This window comes from Lepidochelys olivacea (assembly GCF_965140295.1).
Source record: "Lepidochelys olivacea isolate rLepOli2 genome assembly, chromosome: 10".
NCBI classification, from domain to species: domain Eukaryota; kingdom Metazoa; phylum Chordata; order Testudines; family Cheloniidae; genus Lepidochelys; species Lepidochelys olivacea.
In genome coordinates, this window is record NC_140420.1 from 10,279,374 (window position 1) to 10,307,344 (window position 27,971).

Sequence of the window (27,971 nt, forward strand, 5' to 3'; positions counted from 1 at the left end):
ACACCCACACCCACCCCGTAGGTCTGAGGTAATTCCACACATTGCTGAGGGACTGGCACTGACTGAGGGGAAACTCCCCGGGAACGCAGCCTGGGTTTCCAGCTTCCCAAGTTTATATGGCAATCCAATGGTTCCACACAACATTTTACTCCCTATAACACTGTCGCTCACTTTTCACACACACTTTTCTTCATTTCTCTGCAGGTATGGAATCTGGGCATTCATTTTCTTCAAGAAATGGGGTCTTCCTTTGAAATGTGCCCGGAGTACTGTAAAGTGACTTACATGAGGCTTCCAGTGTTAAAGCGGCACAACCCCTGGGCTGACTGAATAATTACACTCCCTTGTTGGCACAGGTCTGTGAGCTAACCCTGCTCATAACCCCAGTTCCCCTCCCCCACTTTCTTGCAGGGGTTTGTGAACTTCAGTGAGGCGTGTTTTCAGATATATGGGAAAATCTTGGGGGGAACAGTCTTCTAGCACAGTAACACTGACTTGACTCTTCCAGTGCTGTACACGGCGTTACATGCACTGCCCCCAGCTCATGGTGTTCAGTGTACACCCGCTCTGCTCCCAGCTCAAATCCTGGTGTCCAAGTGGAAAAAGATAGCCGGAGGGATCTCAAGGTCATGCCACAAGACCCTGCTTCCCCTCAGGTTTCTGTCCCTCTCAGTCTCTTCCTCCTCATGCCCCCTTGTGCCCCGTCTCCCCGCACACCGTGTTCCCCAGGAGCTCCCCTTGACCTCCCAGCGCCCCCTGGCGTATTCCCCCTCAGGACTCCATCCCCATACAGCCCACTCCTCCTCGAGTCCCCACAATACCCCTCTGCCCATCCTCCATAAGTCTCTAGTCCTCCCTCAGCTCCTTCCCCTCGAGTCTCCGTCCCCCTCGCTTTCTTCCAAGGCCCCTGCATGCAGGGCTTCTTTCTGCCTACCCCCTACAGCACCTCACAGGCAAGATGGCCCTTTGGGCAGCTCTGAGGGGAGACAGTCTCCCTGCTCTCCTTGGCTGCAGTCAGTGACTGAGGAACTGCAAGGAAACCTGCAGACTTGGTGGGAGCACGCAATTCCAGCAACGTTGTGTAAAGGAAGGCACAATGCATGAGTGTCCTGACACATAGATATTGTCTATTTGATAAAACCACAGGATTTACTTCACTCTCTGCAAGCGTACATGGCACGGTGTGCCCAGCATGCAAAAATCCTGACCTTAGACTCACCTAGTCAACACATTTACTCCTGGTTACTGTGCTGTCCTGGGTGGAGAGAGCTCATTGGCTCATACAGAGTCACACACATCCAATGCATTCAGAATACCCCCCAGCCTAAAAACAAAACAAATCATAGCCCCCTATAAAGCACTGTCATTAAACACCTCTCATTCTACTCACAGTACTGGTGGAGTAGTTTAACATATTATACAGATTAATGGTTTTCTATGGCAAGCAGCCCATGCTGGCCACCCTGGACCCTGCTCTCTTTGTGGGTCCCATCTATTCCCTCTTCCCTTTCCAAAACACCAGCCCCAGGATACGCTCAGGACACATAGACTGTTGCAGAGGTGCATGGGGCTCACCTCTCCAGCCACAACCCAGCCCAAACTACTGGGCCATCCCTTACAGGAGAGTCCCATCCCCTCTGCAGTGTTTCTCTAACTCAGCTCCCTCAGGCTTCATATAAGGTCCAGGTGAATAACGGCTCATCACCTCACTCTGCCCCCTCTGGCTGGGAGGCAACCAATCAATCAACCCCCAGGTGTGGAGAATGGCTCTAATTGTTGTTGGGCTTTTTGCCCTTCTGGAGCCAGTGCTGGGGAAACCCCATCACATGCCACTTTTAACTAGAAAGCTGGATCCCAGGTATCCAAAAGGAGTCAATCTTGAGAATTAACCGAGCCAGTCACCACATCACCTTATTTATTAATTTTTAAATGTATTTATTAATGATTTGGGTCACAAAGTGGACAAAGTGATGTTTGCTGCTATAAAGTTGTGTTGTTTTATTTAATAAAGACTATGGAGGATTGTGAGAACCTCTCAACAAATTTAACCTTGCTGGGGGGAATTGGGCAGCCTTTTAATAAAGGACATTTAACTTGGGTAAAATGTAATATATAATCAGGGGTGGCAGGCTTGTAGAAATTTTGGTGGTGCCCAGAACCCACCCCCCTCTGTTTTGAGCCGGGTTTGAGGCATTGGAGAGGCTCAGGGCTAGGGCAGAAGGGCAGGGTAAGGGCAGCCTGCCCTGCCATTATTGAATGGGGGGCACTCGGACCCTGCGGCAGCAGTTGATGCAGGGAGCTGGCAGGGCAGAGTCAGCATGAGCTGCAGCTCCAGGGCTGGGGGAGGTGAGCAGGGGCAGCAAGTGGGGGCCGGGGAACATTCGGGGTGGGGGTGGGGGGTGGCAGACATTGGTGGAGCCGGGCCCTGAATATTGCTGGAGCCTGGGTACCACCACCCGGGCATCACCAGTGTATATAACTTGCCGCCCCTGTATATAATTCCATACTTCTCATGGCTTTGAATTCAGATCTTGTAGATTCCTCTAGGTCCTCTACCATGCTGCGGAAGTTGACCTAAGTAGCTTCTCCCAGGATCTCAGCTAGCATACCGTATTACTGGCTATTAAGTGCTAGCAAGCCTCTCAAACATGCCTCTCTGTTTAAAGGTCTTGTACAATAATGCTTGCTGTCTTACTTCTCTGACACCTTGAGAAAGTGGTCCAATTATATTAAAGAGGTATTAGTCTTGTTCTCTCGAGATGACTTTTGCCAAATTCCAAATCTCACAGCTACCGTGTAAATTGCTTGAGTTGTATAATTAAGAACTTTTGGTCTCCAAATGCTTCAATAGTTCATACTTTTTTTCTACCCTACAGTGACAGAAAGAGTCGGAGGACAATTCATTATACTTTTAGCTGCTCTAAATTTCAAACTCAACCTTGGCTCCACTCTCTCAGAACTTTGGTCTAATGGGAGCACTAAAGTTTACCATTTCAGGTGTCACAGATGAACAATGGAAGAGGATTCACACCATGTTCTCTCTGAGCATGTGGGAAGTGAAAAGAGGTAAATAACCCAGGAGATCAGTCACAAACTAACCCAATGGCTCTGTGCAGGACATTTAAAATTCACGGGTCTCTCCAGTCAAAAGCAAATCACCAGCACATTCAGTTTTAACCTTCAAATATGGACATTAGGGAAAAGTTTGGTTTTAAACCCAGAAAACACTTTCAAAAGTCCTATCCTCTCCCAGCAAGAGTCAAAGTAAAGAACAATGTAAGAGCACTTTAGTGTAGCTCACAACTATTCCAGTTCCAGTCTCTTCCAGGTGGAATGCTGTAGGAAATGGGGTAGGAGTGCTGGCTGAGAAAGGAGCTCAGACTCATTGCTGAGAATGTTTTTGGATGTGTGGTAGTGGATGCCATAAGACATTGCCCAGGTCATGCTTTTCAATAACATGTTCTCTATTGTAAAGCAAATACAGGGTGGTGTCTTGATTATATTTCAGATGTTTCCCACCGTACTGCACTCTGGAGAGGTACTAGTGCAACATGTTGAGAAGACAGTGGGAAAGATGCATGTGTTGCTGTTAGAGAGTGAGTAGCTATTTGGAATCACGTGGTTAACTGGGCACAACACCTGCTCTCTGATTGAAGTGTCCTTGTCTCTTAGATAGGTTCATGTTGCATCAGTGTACTTTAGAGCAGAACAAAGCCTCCTCTGGAATGCCATTCCCTTCAGAAGCAGGGACCACCTCACTTTCTCTGTAGTTGACTGCAGCACTCCAACGCCAGTTAGCCTAGCCTACAAGAGCTAACACTTGAGATTTGAACTTCTATTCTGATTAATTCCCGTGTACTGCATGATGTGTATGATTCTCTGTGTGACGGCTGAATGGTTGTGTGTGAGAAAGACAGTCGGCAGAATGATAATGAGTCATGTAGCCATGGCATCTCAAAGACAACTCTCTGTGGTGAAGTAGCCTTAACACCCCAGCAAGACATCACTCTTTCTTCCATTTTCTTTCTCTTTGTAGCACCTTTGGACCTTGCAGCTTGGCTATAGATGTCATTACCTCCTTTACTGTAAACACTGACTCAGTGAAACAATGAGGAGTCTGGTGGCACCTTAAAGACTACCATATTTATTTAGGCATAAGCTTTTGTGGGTAAAAATCCAACTAATTTGGCTAATATGACTAATATGGCTACCCCTCTGTTACTGACTCAGTGATCAACCCCAGTCATCCCTTTGTTAAGCAGATTAAGAAGATAAGAAATTTGATGCTTTAATTCATTTTTCATTTTGGATTATTAGTATGTCTCCCTTTTCTTATTGAAAACCAGCCGGGCAAGGAATTACATGTGGTCTTGATATTGTCAAATGATGACTTTAATAGTATCAACTAACAATACTTGTCAGTTATGTGACACTGGCAGGCCAAGTGCCAGCTCTTGCCAGGCTACAGGCGTTAGCTAAGAACTGACAAACTCATAGCTGGAAACCAGATCACTTATGTGTTAGTGTTGCTCAAAGTAGGTATTAGTCTTATAAGAATGTATTCAGTGTTTAGATTCTGTAGAATGTTTGTAAGTTATTACATCCATTAATCTTATTGGAAAGGTCTGTATTCCATGCTATAAGGAAGAGCAGGGCCTCCCTATGGAACAGTCCACCAAAGAGGTGATGGAAGGCCCACTGCTGGTACATATGAAACTAGCCAGGATTAAACATTTGAGATTATACTGTAGGGACCAACCCTATAGTGTCAGGAGGACTTGGTAGCTCTGATCTAACAAGTATTTTCCATCCTGACATGCTAGGATTTTCCAGTAATTTAACTGCAAGCAGCTGTGTGCTGGGTGTGATGGTGGAATACATAGCTATTTGCCTTTGCCTTCAATCAGAAGTAGAACTCTGACATATGACATTCAACCGACATGTTTACGTAAACAGTAAAAGAGTGGTTAAAGAAGCCGTATTTTACTTAACGTTGTACACTCCACTGTAACTTGTCAGACAGGTTTACATTATCCCTATAGGGCATTAAAGAGTGTCAGTTAGAAATGAACGATCAAACTATTATTACACGGGCTTCAGCCTGTACAGAAAACCATATAAATGTGCTTCAAGGAAGGAGTAATTGGATGTTTACATGGGATGGGCTAACTGCAGGATGTTAGAGACTGATTTTACAATAGGAAGCACGGGTCTAGGAATCAGGAGACCTGGATTCTCATCCTAGCTCTAGGGACATTAGCAGCAATTCCAGCCTATATTCTGCACCGTAATCCAGAAGTACTTACATGCCTGTTTCCAAGTTGAATCCCACACTTACACTTTGGCCTAAACCTATTTGAATAACTCAACAATACCATGTGAGTCCCTGGAAGCGTGTGAGACCTTATCTACGCTGCACTTCCATCCTTAAAACTTTTGTAGGTCAAGGGTGTGAAAACGTGCCCCCCCAGTGACAAAAGTTTGAATGACAAAAAGCGACAGTATGGAATTTATTCTTGCACTGTGACCATTTATGTTAGTTTGACAGGAGTTTATTGTGTGTGGCAGGTGCCAGCACTGGAAATGGAAGTCTTCTGTTTATCCAGAGAATAGGCACAGTAGGTGCAAATTTACCCTATGCTGCCTGAATATTGCCTTGGACAGATCACTTGATCAGGCAATTCAGGTTCTGTCTCATTCAATCTTTACCCTGTGTGACGTTGTTTGATTAACCTATGATCATGTCAATAATTGTTGCTACCACTGTTATATAATTGCAACAAATATGGTACAAAGGTTGTGAAGTAAGGTGTCTATGGAAAGGCTATGATTTGCTGAATATGCCTATGCTATTTGTATGCATGTAACATTTTTGTATTTGAAGTTATGAGCGTTGGCCCTGTACCTGGATTTCAAATGTTTGCTCCTGGGGTAACGCCCCCAAGGTAGCTAGCCAGCACATCTTGGAGCAACTATTCAAATTGAGTGGCCCATCAAAAGAACATTTAACTCACAATGGAAGACACCCACCTACCCTGAATGGACTTTCCTGTGAACATGCTTTTTGAGGTATAGGTCATGACTTCTGCCATGACTAAGTGAAGTCATGCATGGACATGTGACTCGCCTATGTGACTCCACAATCCATTTTTTACCTGTAATTTTCCACTAGCTGGCCTGAGGGCTTTGTTTGAAACAATGGGTTTCCCTCCACATGGCAGAAGCTATAAAAGGTCCTGAAAACACCTCCATTTTGCCTCTTTCCTGCTCCATAGAATCATAGAATCATAGAATATCAGGGTTGGAAGGGACCCCAGAAGGTCATCTAGTCCAACCCCCTGCTCAAAGCAGGACCAATTCCCAGTTAAATCATCCCAGCCAGGGCTTTGTCAAGCCTGACCTTAAAAACCTCTAAGGAAGGAGATTCTACCACCTCCCGAGGTAACGCATTCCAGTGTTTCACCACCCTCTTAGTGAAAAAGATTTTCCTAATATCCAATCTAAACCTCCCCCACTGCAACTTGAGACCATTACTCCTCGTTCTGTCATCTGCTACCATTGAGAACAGTCTAGAGCCATCCTCTTTGGAACCCCCTTTCAGGTAGTTGAAAGCAGCTATCAAATCCCCCCTCATTCTTCTCTTCTGCAGGCTAAACAATCCCAGCTCCCTCAGCCTCTCCTCATAACTCATGTGTTCCAGTCCCCTAATCATTTTTGTTGCCCTTCGCTGGACTCTCTCCAATTTATCCACATCCTTCTTGAAGTGTGGGGCCCAAAACTGGACACAGAACTCCAGATGAGGCCTCACCAATGTCGAATAGAGGGGAACGATCACGTCCCTCGATCTGCTCGCTATGCCCCTACTTATACATCCCAAAATGCCATTGGCCTTCTTGGCAACAAGGGCACACTGCTGACTCATATCCAGCTTCTCGTCCACTGTCACCCCTAGGTCCTTTTCCGCAGAACTGCTGCCTAGCCATTCGGTCCCTAGTCTGTAGCTGTGCATTGGGTTCTTCCGTCCTAAGTGCAGGACCCTGCACTTATCCTTATTGAACCTCATCAGATTCCTTTTGGCCCAATCTTCCAATTGGTCTAGGTCCTTCTGTATCCTATCCCTCCCCTCCAGCGTATCTACCACTCCTCCCAGTTTAGTATCATCCGCAAATTTGCTGAGAGTGCAATCCACACCATCCTCCAGATCATTTATGAAGATATTGAATAAAACCGGCCCCAGGACCGACCCTTGGGGCACTCCACTTGATACCGGCTGCCAATTAGACATGGAGCCATTGATCACCACCCGTTGAGCCCGACAATCTAGCCAGCTTTCTACTCACCTTATAGTGCATTCATCCAGCCCATACTTCCTTAACTTGCTGACAAGAATACTATGGGAGACCGTGTCAAAAGCTTTGCTAAAGTCAAGAAACAATACATCCACTGCTTTCCCTTCATCCACAGAACCAGTAATCTCATCATAAAAGGCGATTAGATTAGTCAGGCATGACCTTCCCTTGGTGAATCCATGCTGGCTGTTCCTGATCACTTTCCTCTCATGCAAGTGCTTCAGGATTGATTCTTTGAGGACCTGCTCCATGATTTTTCCAGGGACTGAGGTGAGGCTGACTGGCCTGTAGTTCCCAGGATCTTCCTTCTTCCCTTTTTTAAAGATTGGCACTACATTAGCCTTTTTCCAGTCATCCGGGACTTCCCCGGTTCGCCACGAGTTTTCAAAGATAATGGCCAGTGGCTCTGCAATCACAGCCGCCAATTCCTTCAGCACTCTCGGATGCAACTCGTCTGGCCCCATGGACTTGTGCACGTCCAGCTTTTCTAAATAGTCCCTAACCGCCTCTATCTCCACAGAGGGCTGGCCATCTCTTCCGCATTTTGTGATGCCCAGCGCAGCAGTCTGGGAGCTGACCTTGTTAGTGAAAACAGAGGCAAAAAAAGCATTGAGTACATTAGCTTTTTCCACATCCTCTGTCACTAGGTTGCCTCCCTCATTCAGTAAGGGGCCCACACATTCCTTGGCTTTCTTCTTGTTGCCAACATACCTGAAGAAACCCTTCTTGTTACTCTTGACATCTCTGGCTAGCTGCAGCTCCAGGTGCGATTTGGCCCTCCTGATAACATTCCTACATGCCCGAGCAATATTTTTATACTCTTCCCTGGTCATATGTCCAACCTTCCACTTCTTGTAAGCTTCCAGCCTCCTTCCTGCTCAGGCTTCTGGATTTATGCTAATGGCAGCATTCTAACCAAGGGACTGAGGATCTTCCAATGATCTGGAAGCAACCAGAGACTTGACTTAAGCCAGCAGTTTATTCCACCACGGCTACAAGCCTGAACCAAGAACTTTGAAATTGTTGTATGTATTTGATGCCTTTAAACAATTTTAACTCTCATCTTTCTTTCTTTCTTTCGATACTAAAGGATTGGCATCAGCGGGATTTTTGGGTAAGATCTAAGTATTATATTGACCTGGGTGTGTGGCTGGTCCTTTGGGATCAGAAGAACCTTTTGTTTGATGTGACTGCTTTAAAGAACCACTCAACTTAAAATCCAATGTTTTTGGTGGGGATACAAGGACTGGAATACCTAAGGAAACTACTCTCCTGACTTCTTGTTAGCCACTGTGGTGAAACAGACGTTTACTTTTGTGGCTGGTTTGGTATATCCTATGGAGTATTAACCACCAGTCTTGGGGTATATTGGCCCTATTTCTCAGCACTTTGGCCTGACTTTGGCATTCTCGGTTGTGACCCATTGAGGCACGGTTACACCCTGTTTGCCTTCAGCAAGCTGACTGCTGCTGGTTGTGTGATATAAACACGTCTGTTGAGAACTAACTTGGGTGAGACCACGGAGTCATTTCACATAAGCCCCAGCAGCTGTCAGAGGGTAACATCCTGTGATTGCACTTTTATTCTTAAAGCCTGTTGAATTCAGTCTAAAGCTTGCCACATGTATCAGCAGTTCAGTTATTACATCGTTTGAATTCAGTGTAAATGCACTGTGACCAAGAGACAGAGTGGAGTGAGTTTCACCATCCAATTCTCCATGTGTAGAGCTGTGCTGCATCAACAAAACTGTGGAAACTGTAAGCTGAATCAGCGGAAATGATGCAGGATCAGGTTGTCAGGGTACAAACACAGCTCTGAATGGCGATCAGAGTGGCTGAACTCCTTTGACACTGCCAGAAAAGTAAACTGTTTATTACTAATATTACCATGTTGTTGCAATGCTTTGCTTGAGAGAGAGAGAGAGAGAGAGAGAAAGAAAGTGACTATCCTGAAAGATCTTATCAGTAAGGTTGTACTTTATACATATGAGTGTGTTTGCCTTAGTTGTGAGACATGTGACTTAACTCAATATAGCAATGGAGTGAGCAGAGAGCGCCTTTGCTGTTCTCAAAGCCCCTTTGAAAGATGTTGGACATGTAGCTGAACATGGTTGGTTGGGACGTGGCTTTCTGTGCAGCAGACAGCAAAATACAGCTGAGTTATGAATTCATAGCTGTGATTCCTGAACTGCAATACTGGGTCCTGCTACTGTTCCATCTGACAGACTGGGGCACCATTCAAGACAGGGACCAGAAACCTCCTGAGCCTTGGCACCACAGAGTCAGTGGATTCCCCCTTTTGGCTCTTCCTTCAGAGGGCTGAGCCTTGCTTGGGCTCCCTCTCAATGTTTCCTGGTCTAGCTGCATGTGCCTTATATTTAAGAGAGAGGAGAGAAAGAGCTTAAAATATGTAAAGGGGGTTGCTCTCAGGTAGAAGCAGCAGCAGGAAGCTGCAGCACTGAGGATTATGAAACAAAAGGTGGAAGCAGTAGCCTCAGACGTCAGAATCCATGTCTGCACTTTCAGTGTTCTCTCTCCCAGTTCATAGCTGGCTCCCCGAAATTTAAAAAAAAAAATCCTCCTCTATCTCCCTTTAGGTAAGGAAAGCCCTATATTGGGAATGTCATCCTGTATAGAAAGCATGTTATGTTTCCCGAATGTAGTGTTTTACCAAATTCCACAAGGATACAAGTATCGAGAAAATGACGTGTGTTCCTGTAAGCCAGCCACTACGCAATAGTAGAAGAAAGCTCCGAAAATTGATGGTTGGTATAAAAGCCGTTTAGACAGTCTCCAGAGCTTTATGCAGCCTTTTCTGAAGGATTGGTGTACTTCTGTTGGTTAATAGGATTCAGAAGTATCCAATTTTAGGATCTGTGTTTCTAAGCTGCAGCCAGAAGTGGCTCTTCCTGCTGCTGACATAATGCTATAATGCTTTGTGTTCTACAGTAAAGATTGATTATAATAATGATTTTCCATCACACAGGAATCCCTAAGTGCATCGCAAATGGTACAGATTGTAAAGCATATATGGAAATCACTTCTCCCACCCTGAAATTCAGCCATTTTTAGGGAAAACCGTGGCAGCTGTTAAATAGTGCATAGAAATAACATACCATAAATTTTATAAAAGGACGTGAAATGTATTATATCACAGAATATGCTGAGCTAATTTACAAGTTGGAAAGGATACAATAATTAGAACACTGTACTCTTGTGGAAAGTGCCAAGGGATGAGATCTCAGAAAGTCAAGAGCTCGGTTTTACATCTCATTTAAAAGATGGCACCTCCAGTAGTTCATTGATTCATACTGGGGTATTTGCTCATTCCTGACTCAGAGGGAAGAGGGTCCCCACCTCAGTCATTAATGTAACTTCCCTGCATCACCTGGGATTTCCCTAGAAGTCTCCCATCTAGCTAATGACAAAGCCCAACCCTGCTGAGTTTGGGAGATGTAACGAGATTCTGTGAACTGCATGGACGCTGGCTCCAATGCCCTGGAAAAGGATTGATTTGTGTGTGGAAGAGGGGGGAGTGGAACCAGATGTTGGCATCATCTCAGTGCAAATGATAAGGAATTATGTTTTTTATTTTAATTATCCTTCTATTAGTACTTTTTGGATTAGTAAATATGAAATCACACCACATATTATACAGAGCATTCAGCATTATGCTCATTTGGAATCTAAGAATGACAAGGTCCAGTGAGCCTTCTCTGCTCTCAGTATCCAACAGAGAGAGACATCCTTCTTCCAAACCCAAGTCTTTCCCAGCGCTGCACCTTGCCGTATTCCTACAATTCAAATCAAAGTTATAAAATGGAATAATAGAGAACAAAGTTAAAAAATCATAACTGGGCTAATATCTGTGTAAAGATATTACACAGGAGACCACTGGATACAATAAGCAAACAAACAGAAAGAACACATAATATGCTTCACTCCCACTCTGCAAACCACTGCTCATAAATGGTAACTGCTTATACCTAGGCTGCTCAGGTTAACTCATCTGCAAGCTGAGGCATGTTACAAGTCTTTAGTAATAACAGCCACCCAAAAACATACCAGAATCTAGCTGATGTATTTACATTGGGGCAAACCCTTAGTGTGGGCACACTGCACTTCTGCAAAATTCTGGGGTTGGCATCAATGCAGCTTATCCCAGTAAAGTTCCAAGCCCTGTTTTATCCCACTCTACAGCATCTGCTCTGAGGGGGTTGCAATGTGTGGCTCCCCTGGTGTGAAGCAACCAAGCAGAAGCAAAGCCTCAGTAAGGGGAATGTATGAAAGGAAACCTCACCACTCTGACCGGCACTAAGAGAGAGAGAGACCCACCTGACCCAACATCATCCTGACCTCTCCTTCTAAAGCATCAGATTGCCCAGAAGGCTGGCAGTGACTTTGGACTAGGGTCAGAAACACCACCAAAGAGTCTTTCAAACAAGCAGAAACCTCTGATGCAGCAACAGAGACAGTGCTACTGTAGCAACAGATGACATAGCCATTGAGGCCAGCAGGCTCTTTGACGTCTGACACCTGGTTTACACTTAATAGGTAGATCGACCTAGCTATGGAGCTCAGGGGTGTGAAAAATTCCCGAGCACCCCTGAGCACGATGGTTAAGCCATCCTAACCTCCAGCGTAGACCTGGCTTGGCAGATGGAAGAATTCCTTCATCAACCTAGCTCCCTCCGAGACCAACCCCTGGACCGTGTGCATCTGTCCACATGCTGCCTTTGTTTTGACTTCCTCTTACCTCATCTCTACATTCCTAACTTATTTGGTCCCTTGCTATCTAGTTCATAGTAAATAGTCCCCGGGGTGTTCTCCCTCTTCTCTTCGCTGGCTCTGACATTCTGTCTTTTCAGCCTACTACCCTATTTACTTATCGTATTTAGCACAAAGGTCCTGTTTTCAGCCTGATGATTCATTTACCTTCCTAATGCTGTCTTCCAAAAAATGAGGCCTCCCCCCGCCCATGTATTAAATACTCATGTCAGGCTTCAGCTGCACTCCCTCTCAGGGAGGTGGATTACCTCCTACATTCCTACAGAAAACCCCCTTCCATTGATGTCAGAAGCGTCTACATTATGATGCTACAGTGGTGTCCATAGCATAGACTAAGAGTCCATCTACGCTGGAGTCAACAGTGTGAGTGGAGCATGTGTAATCATAGCTGAGCTTGCTTTGAACTAGCTCAAATGAAATAATGAAGCCCCAGCAGCACAGGCTAGCTGCTTGTGTCCCCAGGTGCAGTTGTACAGCCCCGGTGGTTCTGGTTTTAGTGCAATTATTACTCAAGCTAGTGAGATTAAAGCTAGCTCAGGTACGTCTACCCATGTGGCAGTGTAAAATACCCTGGGGCATGTGATTTTTATATGGAGTCATAACAACCTCAACTTCGGATGAGTCTAGCCAGATGGGAGGTGACACAGTTTTTGTCCCAGTGCCCGAGGCCTGATTCTCATTTATGCTAAACCCTGCTCTGGCAGCGTAAGGGGGCCTGAAAGCAGGTGCATACCCTTAAAGGTCCCTTTAGACTGTCTGAACAGCGTAAAGGGGTCTTGGTATCAATGAGAAACAGGCCTGGGTCTCTATTATTGCTTTATAAAAATTGTACTCTGCTCAGCCTGTACTTTGTGTGGGGCTTTTTGGTAGAAAAGCTATGCACAATCTCCTGTTAGACAGAAGGGCCCATCAAATTTGGTATGCTGTATAGTCACAAGGCCCTGCTTTTCATGACCCTGGGGCTTTTTCTAGATATTGCTTTTGCTTTCCCTCTACAGTTTTACATGGCTCATTCCTATTCTCATGTGATTGATAGAGAGACGAATGAGGCGGAAGGAGCAGCTGGCAGCAGCCTCTGATCCGTTGCAAATTGTTTTATACCTCTGGATCGACATGGGTTCTGGGGACCATCTTCAGAATGACTGGCTTCTTGGGTTGCAAGAAACCCCTTGTGTCCAGCACCAGAGGGATCTTCACCATTAGTAGAGAAAAATGAAAAGAAAGCCAGAGAATGCGGGGAGCTAGGGAGGGACACAGCAGACATTATATTCCTTCTGACAAAAGCCCAACACCCTGGGAATGTCTACATGTCGATTTGGGATTACGATTCATATCTTGAGCAGACATACAGGCTCTCTGTCATCCAGCTAGCATGCAAAAAATAGAAGGTAGCCATGGCAGCGTGAACAGCAGGAGGAGCTAACTGCCCTGAGTACATACCTCGGGTCTCTGACAGACACGCACTGAGAGAGGCTACACTCTATTTTTAGCATGCAAGCTCAGAGAGTGCTAACATGAATATGTATCCTTGATCTGCCAGCTCCAAGTGTGGACATACCCTACAAAGCGTCCACTCATGTCTCACACCCTTTGCTTTCACTCATTTGCATTTTTCTGACCTACTGCATGAGCCCACTGTTGCCAAATATGTTGGTACAGGTCCAGTGAGAAGGGTGCAGTACAGGTATAATGTTCTCCAGTAGCAGGAGCAATATTGCCTTCAATTCTGTCCCCCACCACCAAGATACTGATATATTGGGAGGAACTCAATGGAGAACCACACATCTGATGAGGGAACTGGACATACAAGGAAAGGTTTCACGAGGTAAATCTGTCAAGCTTGGCTGAGCAATGACTAAGCAGAGACATGGTACCAGTCTGTTAATAGTTGATGAGTGTAAACACGAAGGAGGGAGAGGTATTGTGTGTGACATACAGGAGTAATGGAACAAAACTAAGAAAGGATTATCAGACTGAACAGCCAGAGAAACTTCCTGTCAGTGAGATGCACCAGGCTGTGGAACTGTCTGTCCCAAGGACAGGCTGGAAGCATCGAACCATGAAACTTTTAAAACTAGTCTGGATAGAACAGCAGAGGATGGAGTGCTGGGAACAGCCTTGCACTAGCAGAGGATGGGCGGAGATGGTCTATTTCCCTGTCTAGCTCCTAGGGGATTCAATGATGCTGAGATTCACCAGTGCAAGCAAGATACCCAGCATCTTCCTTCCCAACAAGACAACATGAACACATCAACAATGCAACAGGTTGCTTCAGGCTTCATATGGGCTTGGACCAGGAATCCTGAGTAACCTCCTGATGTCTGAAGTTCGGCTCTCAGCACAGCCTGCATCACTGAGCTCAAGGGGAAAGCAGCTTCTTTGGGCATATATTTTGGAGTGGTATTTTGGTGGGAAAGCTGGAGGAGCTACATAAAGCTGCTGGCATTAGTGATATGATACAAATTTAAATAGTCTTCCTTTAATTAAATTAAACGGATCCATTTCAGGACTAGAAAAGTGTCTTTAGACTCAGGGGAGGCCGGGGAGGCCAGTGGATTGTTAATGGGCTGTTACAGTCTTTCACCTCCAAGGTAACAGGTCAGTTATCGGCAGCTCACGTCAGTAGAGTTTAGAGCTGAGCACTCACAGCCAAGAAAAACTTCTGTAAATATCTGTTTGCTTTTTCAGACAAATCTGGTTTGAGCATGTTCTTGGCCATTGGGCTCATCTTCCCCCAGCAAACAAGCTCATGGACAAGGCGTCCTTGGAAACGGGACATTCTATTGGAGCGTTGTAGAATATTCACAGAAAGCCAATCTAGAATTTGAAGTTGCAAGAACCTGCCCTGAAAACCTAAGAATAACGCTTGCTTAGCCTGGGAACAGAACAAACTGCTCCCAAAGCTGTTACTGACAAAGAACTTACAGCAGGGATTATTTGACATATACTTTCAAGTAGCAAATTGCACCTACTTTATGTCAAATATAAATAGCACCATCTCCAACTTTCTGAGTGCCTTGCTCAACCGGTACATGTATGAAGCTGAAGCCCAAGCAAGACTGAGGACATGCTGACAGGAGGAAGGAGGTTGTTTGAAGAATTTGCCTCCTCTATATAAGATCTCCCAATATTGAGGGTATCTGTTCTCAGATGTCTAAGCAAATGTCTACACTGCAAAAAACATTCACGGCAGTGAGTCTCAGAGCCCAGTTCTACAGATTCAGGCCTCCCGGGCTTGTGGTATGGTGCTAAAAATAGCCATGTAGAGGTTCCCAGTCGGGCTGGAGCTCAGGATCTGAAACCCACCCCCGTCTCTGGCTTCAGAGCCTGAGCAGGACTGTCTACTTGGCTCTTTTTAGTGCCGTAAACCCTTCTTTAGACCCGGGCTGTGATACTCGCTGCTGTGGGTATATTTTTAATGAGTGGATGTAGATGTACCCTTAATCAGCTCACAGTCTTGGGGTCCTTTTAGACTCAATGTTAGCAGATACCCAAATAACCATGGTAACAAACAAAAAAAATCCCAAACACCACCGCATGCCTCTAATCCACACTGAAATCTTCCTGCTTTCGTAGTGTGAAGGTAAAACCAACTCTGCCTACCAGGTTCAGTGCTCCAGAATCTATCAGCCTCTGAATGGGGAAAGGGATTATGTGCGTGAGAGACACAGTGCCCCATCTGTTCTGAGACACAGGTGACAATGCGCACATGTGATTATCTCAATGAGACTATGGTAGCGCGACGGGGGTATACAAACCCTTCATTGGGCAACAAGGGGTTAAGGAGCTGCTCTGGACTCAGCTTGCCCTGCCCTACCACGCATGTAAGAGATGCACAGGCTGGAGGAGGTGGGAGCAGAACAGCTCAGGGGCAGAGCAAGGAAGAGAGCAGACCTGCAACTCGCAGCTCCTGAGGGAAGAGCTGAGGGAAGGTAGGCTCTCTCCCTGAGGGAGGGGAGGATCTGCGTCAGGGGCAACCTGAGGGGGAGCCATTCCCCCTCTCTCATGTGGACTCAGTTTATTGGTACAGAGTGCTAACTGCGGACAATAGAGGGGTGACCTAGGGAGGGCTGGTTTAAGGCTCTTCTGGGTGTTGGAGCCCTGTGTTGCCCTCACAGAGCCCTGGGCCAGAGCCCGGTGAGGTGGGAGGGGCTGGGCTCCCCAATCAAAATCCCCTCTGCAGGTCGAAGAGCCTAAGCCCCGGCCACTAGGCAACGCTCCCCACGAGCGAAGACCATCTCAGGTAGTAAAACAAACAATACAGATACAAGGATGGATTCTCACCGGGGTGTCTTTGCAAGTTCTGAAGGAAAACCTTTGCAACAGCACAATCATGGCCACTTTCAGGCTGAGAAGGGCAAACCTCATTCCAATGCAGTTCCTGGGACCAGCTCCAAAGGGCAGGAAAATGTAGGGGTCCATGCTCTCTCTGTTCTCTTTACTGAACCTGGTTCCAATCAGAGAAAAGAAGAAACAAGTTAGGAGAAACTACTGTCTCAGGACCTGTCCTCTTTGTTGGATTTGGCATGCTCAATGGATTGGGAGGAGGCAAAGGCCTGTTTTGCATATTTCAATGAGAACTTATCTATTTTCCTTGTTCCTCCCTCACCGTACAACACCCTCCCACCCCCTTCCATGCTGGTGCCTAGAATTAGCTGTATATCTCCAGGGCTTTCAAATGAGCAGGAAGTCCTAGAATATACTTGTGATTTCATGGGAACTCTTCTCAGAACTCAAGTTGAAATTCCTCTCGTCCCAGAAACTAAACCCAGAGTCCATATCACAAAAAACAGCTCTAGATCTTCTACTTATAACAAGTAAATGGACAAACAGAGCAAGTGTCTCTCCCTGTCCGGTCTGCACAAGAGCTAGCTTTTGAGACATGCCGCTCAGAAGAGAAGACATATTCTTTCTTTGTGCTGCAAACCAGACAGGATCTGTAAAATAAAAGAGCTTTGCCAGTGAAACATTTCAATAATCCTAAATCAAAATGACAATTTATATTTTTATAGCACTTTCCATGCCAAAGTACTTCACAGATTTAAATGGATCTACAAACTAGGTAAGGCTCACGACAATCACCATTGAAATACAGACTCTGGGGTAGAATGGAGCAGCTGTTTCATGGCATACAACAACACTACACAAATGGTTAGACAAGGAAGTGAAGAAGAATACTCTATCTAACTGTAATGGGAAAATGTAGGCAAGGTAGATTATTATACCCCAGGCTGGACTTTAGCCAGAATACCCATACTCTTATGAAAAGCAGCACGGGAACATTAATCACCACAAGTGGACAAAATTTCTATTTTACTCTGCATCTGAACCAACAGTACCCCCAGAAGGCCAGCACTCTAGCTTGAGTGTGAGGTACAGGTGCAATGCTGACCCAGAGGATCGTGTTCCACCTCCTGAATTTCCAACACCACTTCCCAGAGCGCACACACACAATGGCAGGTGTTCGTTGGATCTCGCCCATCCAACTGCTGAGGTGGCCCTACCATGGCTAGCTTGGGAGAGCTGTTTGGAGCTCATCGCAAAGAGGTTAAGTTGACTTCAGAGTAACTTGCGCAGAACTTCTAGTTCTTTAGTCATTTTTACGTTATCCATTGAAAAGTGGTGCTATCTTCCATCAGTTGAACCACTTGCCAGCCATGTATCTGATACTAGAGCAGAGCTGGCCATCTAGCACAGTTCTCATCACTGTGCGTAAATCCCATTGGGTAATTACAGTGCGTCTGTCTAAGATTCCGCATGCAGGTTCAGCTGGACATGTTATTCTTCACGTCTCCTCCTAAACTTTGTCCCCAAGCTGCCACGCACTGTTAAACAGCTGCCCTGTTTCACTCCAGAGGTGGGTGCATTTCAATGACTGAGGATTAATCTGCAATAGTTTGTAGAGTTTGGGCTCTTCACATGAACACTGCTATATAAATGTCAGCTCTTAATATCATTATTGAGAGAGACAATTATTCCTGGCTCTCTGTGCCAACTTGGAATGGCTGCTGGGCCTTTTGCAATCCAGTGAGGGTTAGGCCACCTAATTCCATCAGATTCTTGCCTCATTTCTCAGGGCCTGACACATCAGTAATTCCTGAGCAGGGAACATTTCATAATGTGAACTGGAAAATTAAATTTTATTTTCAACACCTCTTTGCCCTTCCATCACTGATCTGCATGGCACTGTGCCAGTCACCCGATTGCTCTGGCTTTAATGTCTGGCCATAAACCCCTCAGTGCTATAGCTGCTGAGAGCTGGTTTCAGTGTCATTTTCTTCAATACAGTTCATTAAATTCCATGCACAGTTTATAGATGTAGATCATAAAACTCCACGCGCGGCAACGGCAGGACTGGACGTCAGACATTAATAAATGCCTCATTTAAATGTTATAGTCACGCTTCCCCCACCTTTGCTGCCATTTTCACCCACACACTTCAGGAGGAAGCAGCATTTCTTCCCCCTCCCTGGCCCTTACCTCTCGGGCCTGAACTCTTCTGGCTCTGGCCAGTATTCCGAGTCCTGATGCAGCACGTAGGCTGGGATCATTGTCACGGTGCCTTTCGGAATGGTCACTCCGTTTATCTCAATGATTTTCTTGCAGACTCTTTCGATCCGCCCACCTACGGGGAAGAGCCTGAGGGTTTCATTCACTACCATGTCGAGATACTCCATCTGCAGGATGGCGTCATAGGTTGGAGCAGCCTGGGGAGGGAAAGGCAGAGGGAACCAGATTTTCAGGTACAGAGGAGGCCATCTCAGGGCTTGCCTGGCTGCATATATGCACAGTAGGCATGCTAAACAAATCGGGATGACCATGGGACCCGGGGGCAAATTGTCCTGTCCACCTCCAGCAGGACAGCACCCTCTAGCATGAGACTGAGGTACTGGTACAGTGCTGACCCAGAGGGCTGCTCCTTTAAATACTGCAGCATGTGGATGCCAATGGTTAAACTGGGGCTAGTGAGGTCCCCTCAATCCCCAACCTTGGTCCTGCCCCGCAATTCCAGGTGCCCCCTGGCACAGACAGGCAGGTCACACGAGGGAACTTCCCTAGACGTCTCTACTCCCTGATGCACCCAGATGCTATCGAAAGACTGGGTTGCTATGGCCAAAGAAAGCCCAGGTCACAATGGTGCATGGTGTAGGATTGACAGCCCTGGTTGGGGAAACCTCCTGTGTACAGAACAGATGCTCCGCCTTCCACCCAGGTTCAGCTCAGCCCCCGCGCAGCAGCGACCAGGGTGCATCTGCTGGACACAGAGCACTGCAAACCCCTCTAACCTTGTTGGGAAGAGCGGCGTCAATCTCCTCCTGCAGTCTCTGCTGCACGTCGGGGTGAGTGGCCAGGTTATATGAGAGGAAGTTGAGGGTGAAGCTGGTGGTCTCATGACCAGCTAAGATAAAGACAAGGGCCTGCGCCATAATCTCCTTGTCAGACAGAGCTGGAAAAAGAGGCAAGAAAGCACACAGGGAGGGTGAAGCCTCCCTCCTATACACTGCCCAGCTCAGATGAGAGTCCTACCCGGGCATCCATTTACTACAGTTCCTTTGCTGATCATTTAAGTACAATAGCGAAAGGTCCATCTGACATGGGTTAACCCCTCTAGAATCCAATAAGCAACAGCGGCAAGTGGTGGACTTGACTCCCCTCTCGCCCTGCTGTAAATCAGGAGTAACTCCATTAAAATCAACTGAGTCACATCCGTGTCCGTGAGGTGGGAAACAGGCCCATTGAGTTTATTCACTGCAACACAGCAGCCTGAAGAGCAGGGGTAGGAGAGACCCTGCTCTGGAGAGGGTTTGCGGAACTGCACTCTTGCTCCACAGTGGGTTTGAAAATATAAGAACATAACAGAGATATTCATAGGTGGACAGATGTCTAACACTCGCCCCTAGGCTCTGAGGTGAGCTGCAAGCTCCTGAGGGAAGGTTTCGACTGTGCTAAGCACGCTGGCAGCACTCTGCAATAATTATTATTTAACAATTCTACTGCAGCAGTGTCAGAGGCCACAGCAGGATTAGGGCCCCATCGTGCAAGGCGCTGTACAAACACAAACCCAAAGAGCTTACAAACGAAGAAGGAGAGGGATAAAATCAAGCTATTGTGACAAAGTTCCTCTTCTGCCTTGGTGGGTCTTGTGCTTATTGGCGGATTTGCTCGCCTCAGAGATTCACGGCAACCCTCAGTCTGGCCACTTTTGCTAGTGGCTCAAACCTGCCATTTACTCAGATAACCTCATCACTGTCGAGCATGGGGAAAGGGAGGAGAACAATCCCCGCAGTCTCTGCTGACACACCTAGTGGGTCAGGGGTAGGCCAGGAACCTTCCCCTCTGGTGGGACCGACAATCCAGGTCACCTCTTCTTGTCTCAAATAGGGAGTTGAGGGAGATGGGGGGAACCCGGGCCCGCCCTCTACTCCGGGTTCCAGCCCAGGGCCCTGTGGATTGCAGCTGTCTACAGTGTCTCTTGTAACAGCTGCGTGACAGCTACAACTCCCTGGGCTACTTCCCCATGGCCTCCTCCCAACTCCTTCTTTATCCTCACCGCAAGACCTTCCTCCTGATATCTGATAACGCTTGTACTCCTCAGTCCTCCAGCAGTATGCCTTCTCATTCTCAGCTTCTTGCGTCTCTTGCTTCCAACTCCTGGCACACACCTCATTAACTGAAGTGAGGTCCTTTTTAAAACCAGGTGCCCTGATTAGCCTGCCTGTCCTAATTGATTCTGGTAGCTTCTTAATTGGCTCCAGGTGTCCTAATTAGCCGGCCTTAATTGGGTCCAGCAACCTCCTTGATTGTTCTGGAACAGTCCATTATCCTACTCAGGGAAAGGGGACCTGCTTAATCTGGGGCTAATATATCTACCTTCGATCATTCTCCTGTTGCCATCTGGCCTGACCCTGTCACACTATGTCCAAATCTTATTTATATGACACACATTTTTATACTTTATTATGAATTGTTTTAAAATATAATAGCTACATCGGAACTCTTTGATTACCCTTGGCCTCCCTTTTACTTCTGGCCGAGTTTCTTCTATAGGATCTTGAGGAATGGCATACAGGAAGGGAGAGTAGTTACTGGCTTTCCGGGGGGTGGTGGGGGGGGCGTTCCATGTACAGAGGTAGACAGGATGAAAAGAGCTATGGGAATGACGGACAAGTGAGTGATCAAGGCTAAAGTCATTGGCAGAGTAAGGGAGGATATGGCAAGAGACAAGGGTAGAGAAGTAAGGATTTTTTTTTAAATTATAGTAACTTGGAGCACCTAGGGTCAACTCCTGAGTCATCTGCCCTGCTGGCTTTGACTCAGATTTCACACAGGTAAATCTCCAGTTCGGTTGATTAAGTGCCTCGGGATTTGCCCCTCGCTCATTAGGTTTGATTCTATCCAATTTCATGTGTAGCACAAATCATTACTGTCCTGATTCTCATGAGCGCTGAGAATTGACAACTCCCATTGGTTTCAGTAGGGATTGTGGGTGCTCAGCATCTCTGAAACTCCAGCTGTCAATTCCCTTTCTCTATTTCTGAGAGAGATCCAGATCACAGCATGGATTTCTGGAAAGCACAGAACTTGCTTTGGCGGGGGTGGGAGGGAAGGAATTTCTGGTCATTCTCCTGATGTGTACTAAAACTCCGTCCCTCCAAAACCCTATATGAAATATCGCAGCTAGTGGCTGGGAGGAGGAGGGGCCTGTAGCCTTATCTTTATAGGAGTGTGTCTTCTCATTAGATTCAGAGCTGCCATCTGAACTCTGTGAGTCAACTATCAGCTGCAGGAAATCCACCCGGACCTGGGGATGGAAGGACAGAGTCAGGGCAGAGCTACAGCACAAAGAAAGGTGTGCTTGCAGTGCAGGTAGGCATGCCTGTGCTAGCTTTAATCTAGCTAGCACAGGTAACAATAGTAGTAAAGACACGGTGGCAGGGACTTTAGTGCAGGCTAGCAACCTGAGTACATACCCAGGGTTCCCTGCATGCTTGTACTGGGGCTGCTAGCCTACACTGAAGCCCATGCTGCCACATCTTCACTACTGTTACCCATGCTAACTAAATTAAAGCTAGTGTGGGCTATGCTCACCTGCGCTATAATCACACCTTCCTGTGCTGTGTAGGTGCACCCTCAGAGGAGCAGTGGGTGGAATGAAAGGCTAGTCCAGCACAGGCTTTCCCTCTGATGCTTCAGCCCCAGTTCCTCCATCAGTCCAGCAGTATAAGGAGGATGTGAAGGAAGACCTCAAAGTATGGTGGCTAGGAGGCTCCTTAAGGTGCATGCTGGAGACCCATTTTGAGCAAGGGGATTAATTTCTTCTCCTGAAAGCCTGAGCAGGACACTTATCCAGTCTCACCCAAATTTGGCAAACTGGGAGCTTGTATGGAGTGTCGCCTCTGGGGACAGGCTCAGAAACCTTCCCCACACAGGGTATGAACTACTCAATTTCCAGCGTGCGGAGACATACCCGTGCTAGTTCTGACTGCATTAGCGTGCTAAAAATAGAACCATAGCCGCAGCAGCATGAGCAGCGGGAGGGGCTAGCTACCTGAGAACGTACCTAGAGTCTTGGATGGAATTCTACTTGGGGCGTGTCAAGGTTCCTTCCTCACTCTGAACTCTAGGGTACAGATGTGGGGACCTGCATGAAAAACCCCCTAAGCTAATTTTTATCAGCTTAGGTTAAAACTTCCCCAAGGTACAAACTATTTTACCTTTTGCCCTTGGACTTTATTGCTGCCACCACCAAGCGTCTAACAAATGTATAACAGGGAAAGAGCCTGCTTGGATACGTCTTTCCCATCAAAATCCTCCCAAACCCTACACCCCCTTTCCTGGGGAAGGCTTGATAAAAATCCTCACCAATTTGCATAGCTGAACACAGACCCAAACCCTTGGATCTTAAGAACAATGAAAAAGCAATCAGGTTCTTAAAAGAAGAATTTTAATTAAAGAAAAAGTAAAAGAATCACCTCTGTAAAATCAGGATGGTAAATACCTTACAGGGTAATCAGATTCAAAACATCGAGAATCCCTCTAGGCAAAACCTTAAGTTACAAAAAGACACAAAAATAGGAATATACATTCCATTCAGCACAGCTTATTTTATCAGCCATTTAAACAAAACAGAATCTAATGCATATCTAACTAGATTACTTACTAAGTTCTAAGACTCCATTCCTTTTCTGTTCCTGGAAAAACAACACACAGACAGAGAGAACCTTTGTTCTCCCCCCTCCAGCTTTGAAAGTATCTTGTCTCCTTATTGGTCATTTTGGTCATGTGCCAGCGAGGTTATCCTAGCTTCTTAACCCTTTACAGGTGAAAGGGTTTTTCCTCTGGCCAGGAGGGATTTTAAAGGTGTTTACCCTTCCCTTTATATTTATGACAGGGCGCTTCGCCCTTCCTGCTGTTTGAGCGATTGCAGCCACACTTCTAATTTTAGCACACAAGCTCCATCGGAGCTGGCACGGGTCTGTTTCGTGGAGCTGGAAATTACATCTCCAGCTTAGTCCTACTCTCAGAGCAAGCGCATGCATGCTAAGGAAGACAAGGTGGGCCAGACTGACCGAGTGGTTGTTCTTCTGCCTCTCCGTCTTGATGCTCTGGATAATGTTGAGGAAAAGTCCAGGAAGCCCGAGGGAAACAGACTCACATTCATCTTATCCAGCACTGGTGTCAGGAAGGGGAACATCACTGAACAAGAGAGAAAGGAAACAGTTCCCCTCGTGGTTAACAGGCTGCAGCTCAGCAAAGAGGGCTGCAGTGGGATATGTGCTCCAAGGCACAGCGGGAGAGTGGGCAGAGTCCGGGTAACTCGCCAAGGACAACTAGCCTGCCAAATGACCTTTTTCCGGTGCTTCTGGCTCTAATGACAACTGCTGACTCCCAATTTATTTCACCTAGTTCAGACCCCTGGTCAAGAGGGATTACAGGAGTCCACCGCTGTGGCGTGGGTGGGAATTTCACTTGAGAATCTCCTGACTTTTACCCCTCTACTTAGCCAACTGTGATGCCACATTCAGTGTAGTTGTCCTGCCAAGGGAATAAAAGTTCTCCCTCTTACCTCTGTATCCAGTTATTTTACCTGGGTGCTGCAGACTGAGCTGGCCAAAGGAATGGGGGAGAATCTCTCTGTATAAGTATCTTTACAAATCTGTCAGGGAGGGCCTGATCTTACAAGGGGCTGAGCACCTCCTGAAAAGTGAAGGGGACCCTGAAATCCCAAAGGAGATGATGGGAGATAGGGTACACAGGCCCTAAGGCACTAATCTAGGAGTCTGAGTCTTTAGGTGTGTAGGATCCTCATACCTACTAACAGGAGCAGTGGGTTAAACAAATTGAATGAGAGATACTTCTTGATGTAGGCGACAAGGGGGTCATTGGGGTTGTTCATGGAGTCGATGTTCACACTAAATGAAGTGCTGGCCACCACGTCCAAACTGTAGGTGCTGAAGATGCTGAGGAGAGAGGTGGAGAAAATGAATGCGAGGAACTCAGCAGGACAAGGGGATCCTCCCTGGGAGAATCCTCAGCACAGAGAACTTCCCCTCCTCAAGGACTCAATACCCCCCAAACCTGGCACCTTGGTTTATTCATAAAAGGAAAAGATAGAGATGAGAGCTAGAATTGGTTAAATGGTATCAATTATATATAGTAATGGCAAAATTCTTGGTTCAGGCTTGCAGCAGTGATAGAATAAACTGCAGGTTCAAATCAAGTCTCTGGAGTACATCCACAGCTGGGATGGGTCTTTCAGTCCTTGGTTCAAAGCTTCAGAGTAGCAAAGTTCCTCCAGAGGTAAGAAGCAGGACTGAAGACAAGATGGGGGAGCTGCAGAAGCTTTTTAGATTCTCTTGCCATGTGGTCTTTCTTTCTTTGTTCCAAAGACAAGCTGTCCATCACATGGCATGGAAAAACCTCAGAGTTTTGTCCATAGGCATGTCCCTGCATACCTTGCTGAGTCACAAGGCGTCTCTGCCTTCTCTCAATGGGTCAGTTGTACAGCTGATGGTCCTTAATGGGCCATCAAGCAGGCTAGGCAGAGCTGACACCAACTTCTCTGGAGTGTCACCCAGAAGCATAGCATAAGTTTCAAATACAGACAGTATAGAGCCAATATTCTTAACTTCAACTACAAAAATGATACACACATATAGACAGCATAATCATTGTCAGCAAACCATAACCTTGTCTTAGACACCTCATTTGCCCCCCTTTATATAAGGTTTAGTGCCACTACAGGACCTTGGTTGCAACAATGATCTATACGGTCCCAGATTATGTCAATAATGTCACAAGGTGCTTGCTCTGAAATGCTGATGGAATTTAGAGCTTGTTCTTTGCTACTGTGCACTGCAGTTCAGCTCCATCCTCCTACCGTCCAGTGTGCTGGGCTCATAAAGAGAGAGATTGAGGGCAATTTAGTCATAAAGGGAACTGGCAAAAACTGGGGAAATGTGTCCTGTTCATACCCAAAGTGGGGGCAAGGACTTGATTTTGACAGGACCTCAGCAGCAGCCTGGGGCTCTGCTCTGTGAGGGCCAGACAGAATGGCAACTTCAAAGGCTCCAGGCTCATTTTGGGATCTAGAAGCCATGATTTCTTGAGGGGGTTGTAAAGCTGGGGAAAGGCGGTCTCCCTTCCTTGGCTGGAAAGGCTTACTCGGAGCACAGGGGTACAGTCTGGACTGCACTGATGGGAGGTGCCATTATCTCCAGTTTAGGTGGAAGGGGAAGCACTCCACAGACAGAAACGGCATCTCTGAAAGTGCTGCTGCTGAGGAACAAGGGAGAGCACAGAGAGAGGCAGTTTGTGCCTCCCTGGGACACCCGGCACAGGCTACAGGAGCCCTGAGGGCCGCTCAAATATGTGTCTGACTACAATGACCCCTATGGGGGTTGGCAGGGGAGCTGAATCTTCAAGGAGCAGGCCGGGCCCAGCCATGCCTCCTCCAACCCTTGCTATGCCCCGACTCCATATCCCAGAATGCCCCTGTGATTGTAGGGGAGCAGCTCCGCCTAGCTGTCAGAGTCACGTCTAGGGGCTCCCTGTGCTGGAGGTATTCCTGGGGGGGCACTCATGCCTGCCCTGCAACCTTAGCTGGCACAAGGGGCTGTAGTGCTATGTCAAATCTGGCCCAGCGGGGGTAGGACTGGGCTATTTTCTAATCTGCTGTGCAAACAAAAGATCAGAGCTCTATCTGCTATCATCCCAACACTGATCAGAGCGTTACAACCCCATCCGGAAACAAAGGGTGAGAGAAGAGTGTGATGGGGTGAAAGGGTTAAAGGCCAGCTGGGCACATTCAGTCTACCTGGGCAATAGTCAGACCCTAGCTTGTCAGCCAGAGAGGACGGGACTGAAAACGGATGGGGTGATAACTCCACGGACACCTGGGCCTTATAAACAGGCTGAGAGAGTTCAGGCAAGCGGGCTGCTGCAAAGGGCACTGTTAGGGTACATCTACACAGCAAAGAAAAACCTGCCACTGGCCCATGCCAGCTGACCAGGGCTGGCTCGGTGACCCTCTCACCCTGCAGGGACCTAGAGTCTGCGCTCCAGCCCGAGTCTGGAAGTCTACACAGCAATGAAACAGCCCTGCGATCCTGAGTCGGCTAGCCCGGGTTTTTCTTCGCTGTGTAGACGTACCCTTAGTGGCTAGAGGCCTCAGGGAGACTTAGGTTGGGTGGGACAGAGCTGGAGAAAGGCAGTGGAACCCCAGGGAAGGGTTGAGCACAGGACCCAGAAGATAGGCTGACTCTGGGACTTTGGACTGCACTTGGACATTTATTATTTTTGGGCCTAGTCACTTCTTAGCTGGAGGGGCTGAATGGTGCCCCAAAACAGATAGCCTGCCAGGGGTGCTAAAGATGAAAAATCCTGCATCATTGTTCCCTGACACCAGAGGGCACTCTTGAGGTGAGCACTCCCCATTACAAAGAGCCTTTGAGAGACACAGCGGAAGATCTCAGTGTGTTCCAGTAGCCTCAGTCATATTTTCAGCACAGAGGAACTGAGACTGGTGAACCTGGGCTGCCCTGAGGAGCAGATACGTCTTCACTGCTAAAAACAGGGTGTGTTCTTAACTTGAGTTAGCTAGCACACCTTTTATTCTGCAGGGAAGACAACCCCTTAGTGTGAATCCAACCTAAAGGCATCACCTACACTTAGGGTGACCATCTTTGTTGGATGGAAATAAGGGAAAACCACATGAAAAAATTGTCAATGCTTTATTTTTAGAGGCATTTTAGGGACAAGCCATTTCCCATGGCATACCGTGTATCTTTCTCCGAAGTGAACATCTCTCCTGCCCTCAGGTGTAAAGTGTAATTATCAAAAGCTTCAATGTAATGTTTGGTTTCAGAGCAGCAGCCGTGTTAGTCTGTATCCGCAAAAAGAAAAGGAGGACTTGTGGCACCTTAGAGAGTAACAAATTTATTTGAGCATAAGCTTACATGAGCTACAGCTCACTTCATTGGATGCATACAGTGGAAAATACAGTGAAGAGATTTTATATACACAGAGAACATGAAACAATGGGTGTTACCATACAGACTGTAATGAGAGTGATCAGGAAAGGTGAGCTATTACCAGCAGAAGAGTGTGGGCGGGGTGGGAGGCGAACCTTTTGTAGTGATAATCAAGGTGGGCCATTTCCAGCAGTTGACAAGAATGTGTGAGGAACAGTAGCCGTCAAAAGCTTATGCTCAAATAAATTTGTTAGTCTCTAAGGTGCCACAGTAGTCCTGTTCTTTTTGCTGATACAAACTAACACGGCTGCTACTCTAAACCCTTAAATTCTACAGAAGCTGATTGGGCCACTAGAGAAAGG

General features: G+C 46.8%; 2 protein-coding genes across 3 annotated transcripts in view; one reads left to right on the forward strand and one right to left on the reverse strand.

The window, feature by feature from the left end:
* LOC311526867 (uncharacterized protein) overlaps positions 1-27,971 on the forward strand; it is a 72,531-nt gene that overhangs the window by 20,515 nt on the left and 24,045 nt on the right. Inside the window, exon 14 of the mRNA XM_084640337.1 lies at positions 205-266. Coding sequence (XP_084496463.1) covers positions 205-266 — 62 coding nt within the window. The remainder of the gene's footprint in view (positions 1-204; positions 267-27,971) is intronic.
* On the reverse strand, positions 10,921-23,345 carry LOC311527118 (cytochrome P450 3A19-like). Of its 2 annotated transcripts, XM_084640761.1 has the most exons (7): positions 23,298-23,345; positions 23,110-23,184; positions 19,423-19,583; positions 18,617-18,843; positions 16,421-16,583; positions 13,238-13,327; positions 10,921-11,142 (listed from the first exon to the last, which is right to left on the reverse strand). In XM_084640761.1, the coding sequence occupies exons 3-7, from the start codon at positions 19,561-19,563 to the stop codon at positions 11,071-11,073; spliced, it is 693 nt and encodes a 230-aa protein (XP_084496887.1). In that variant the 5' UTR covers positions 19,564-19,583; positions 23,110-23,184; positions 23,298-23,345; the 3' UTR covers positions 10,921-11,070. The 2 variants fall into 2 exon arrangements, with proteins under 2 accessions (XP_084496887.1, XP_084496888.1); XM_084640762.1 differs by lacking the exon at positions 13,238-13,327.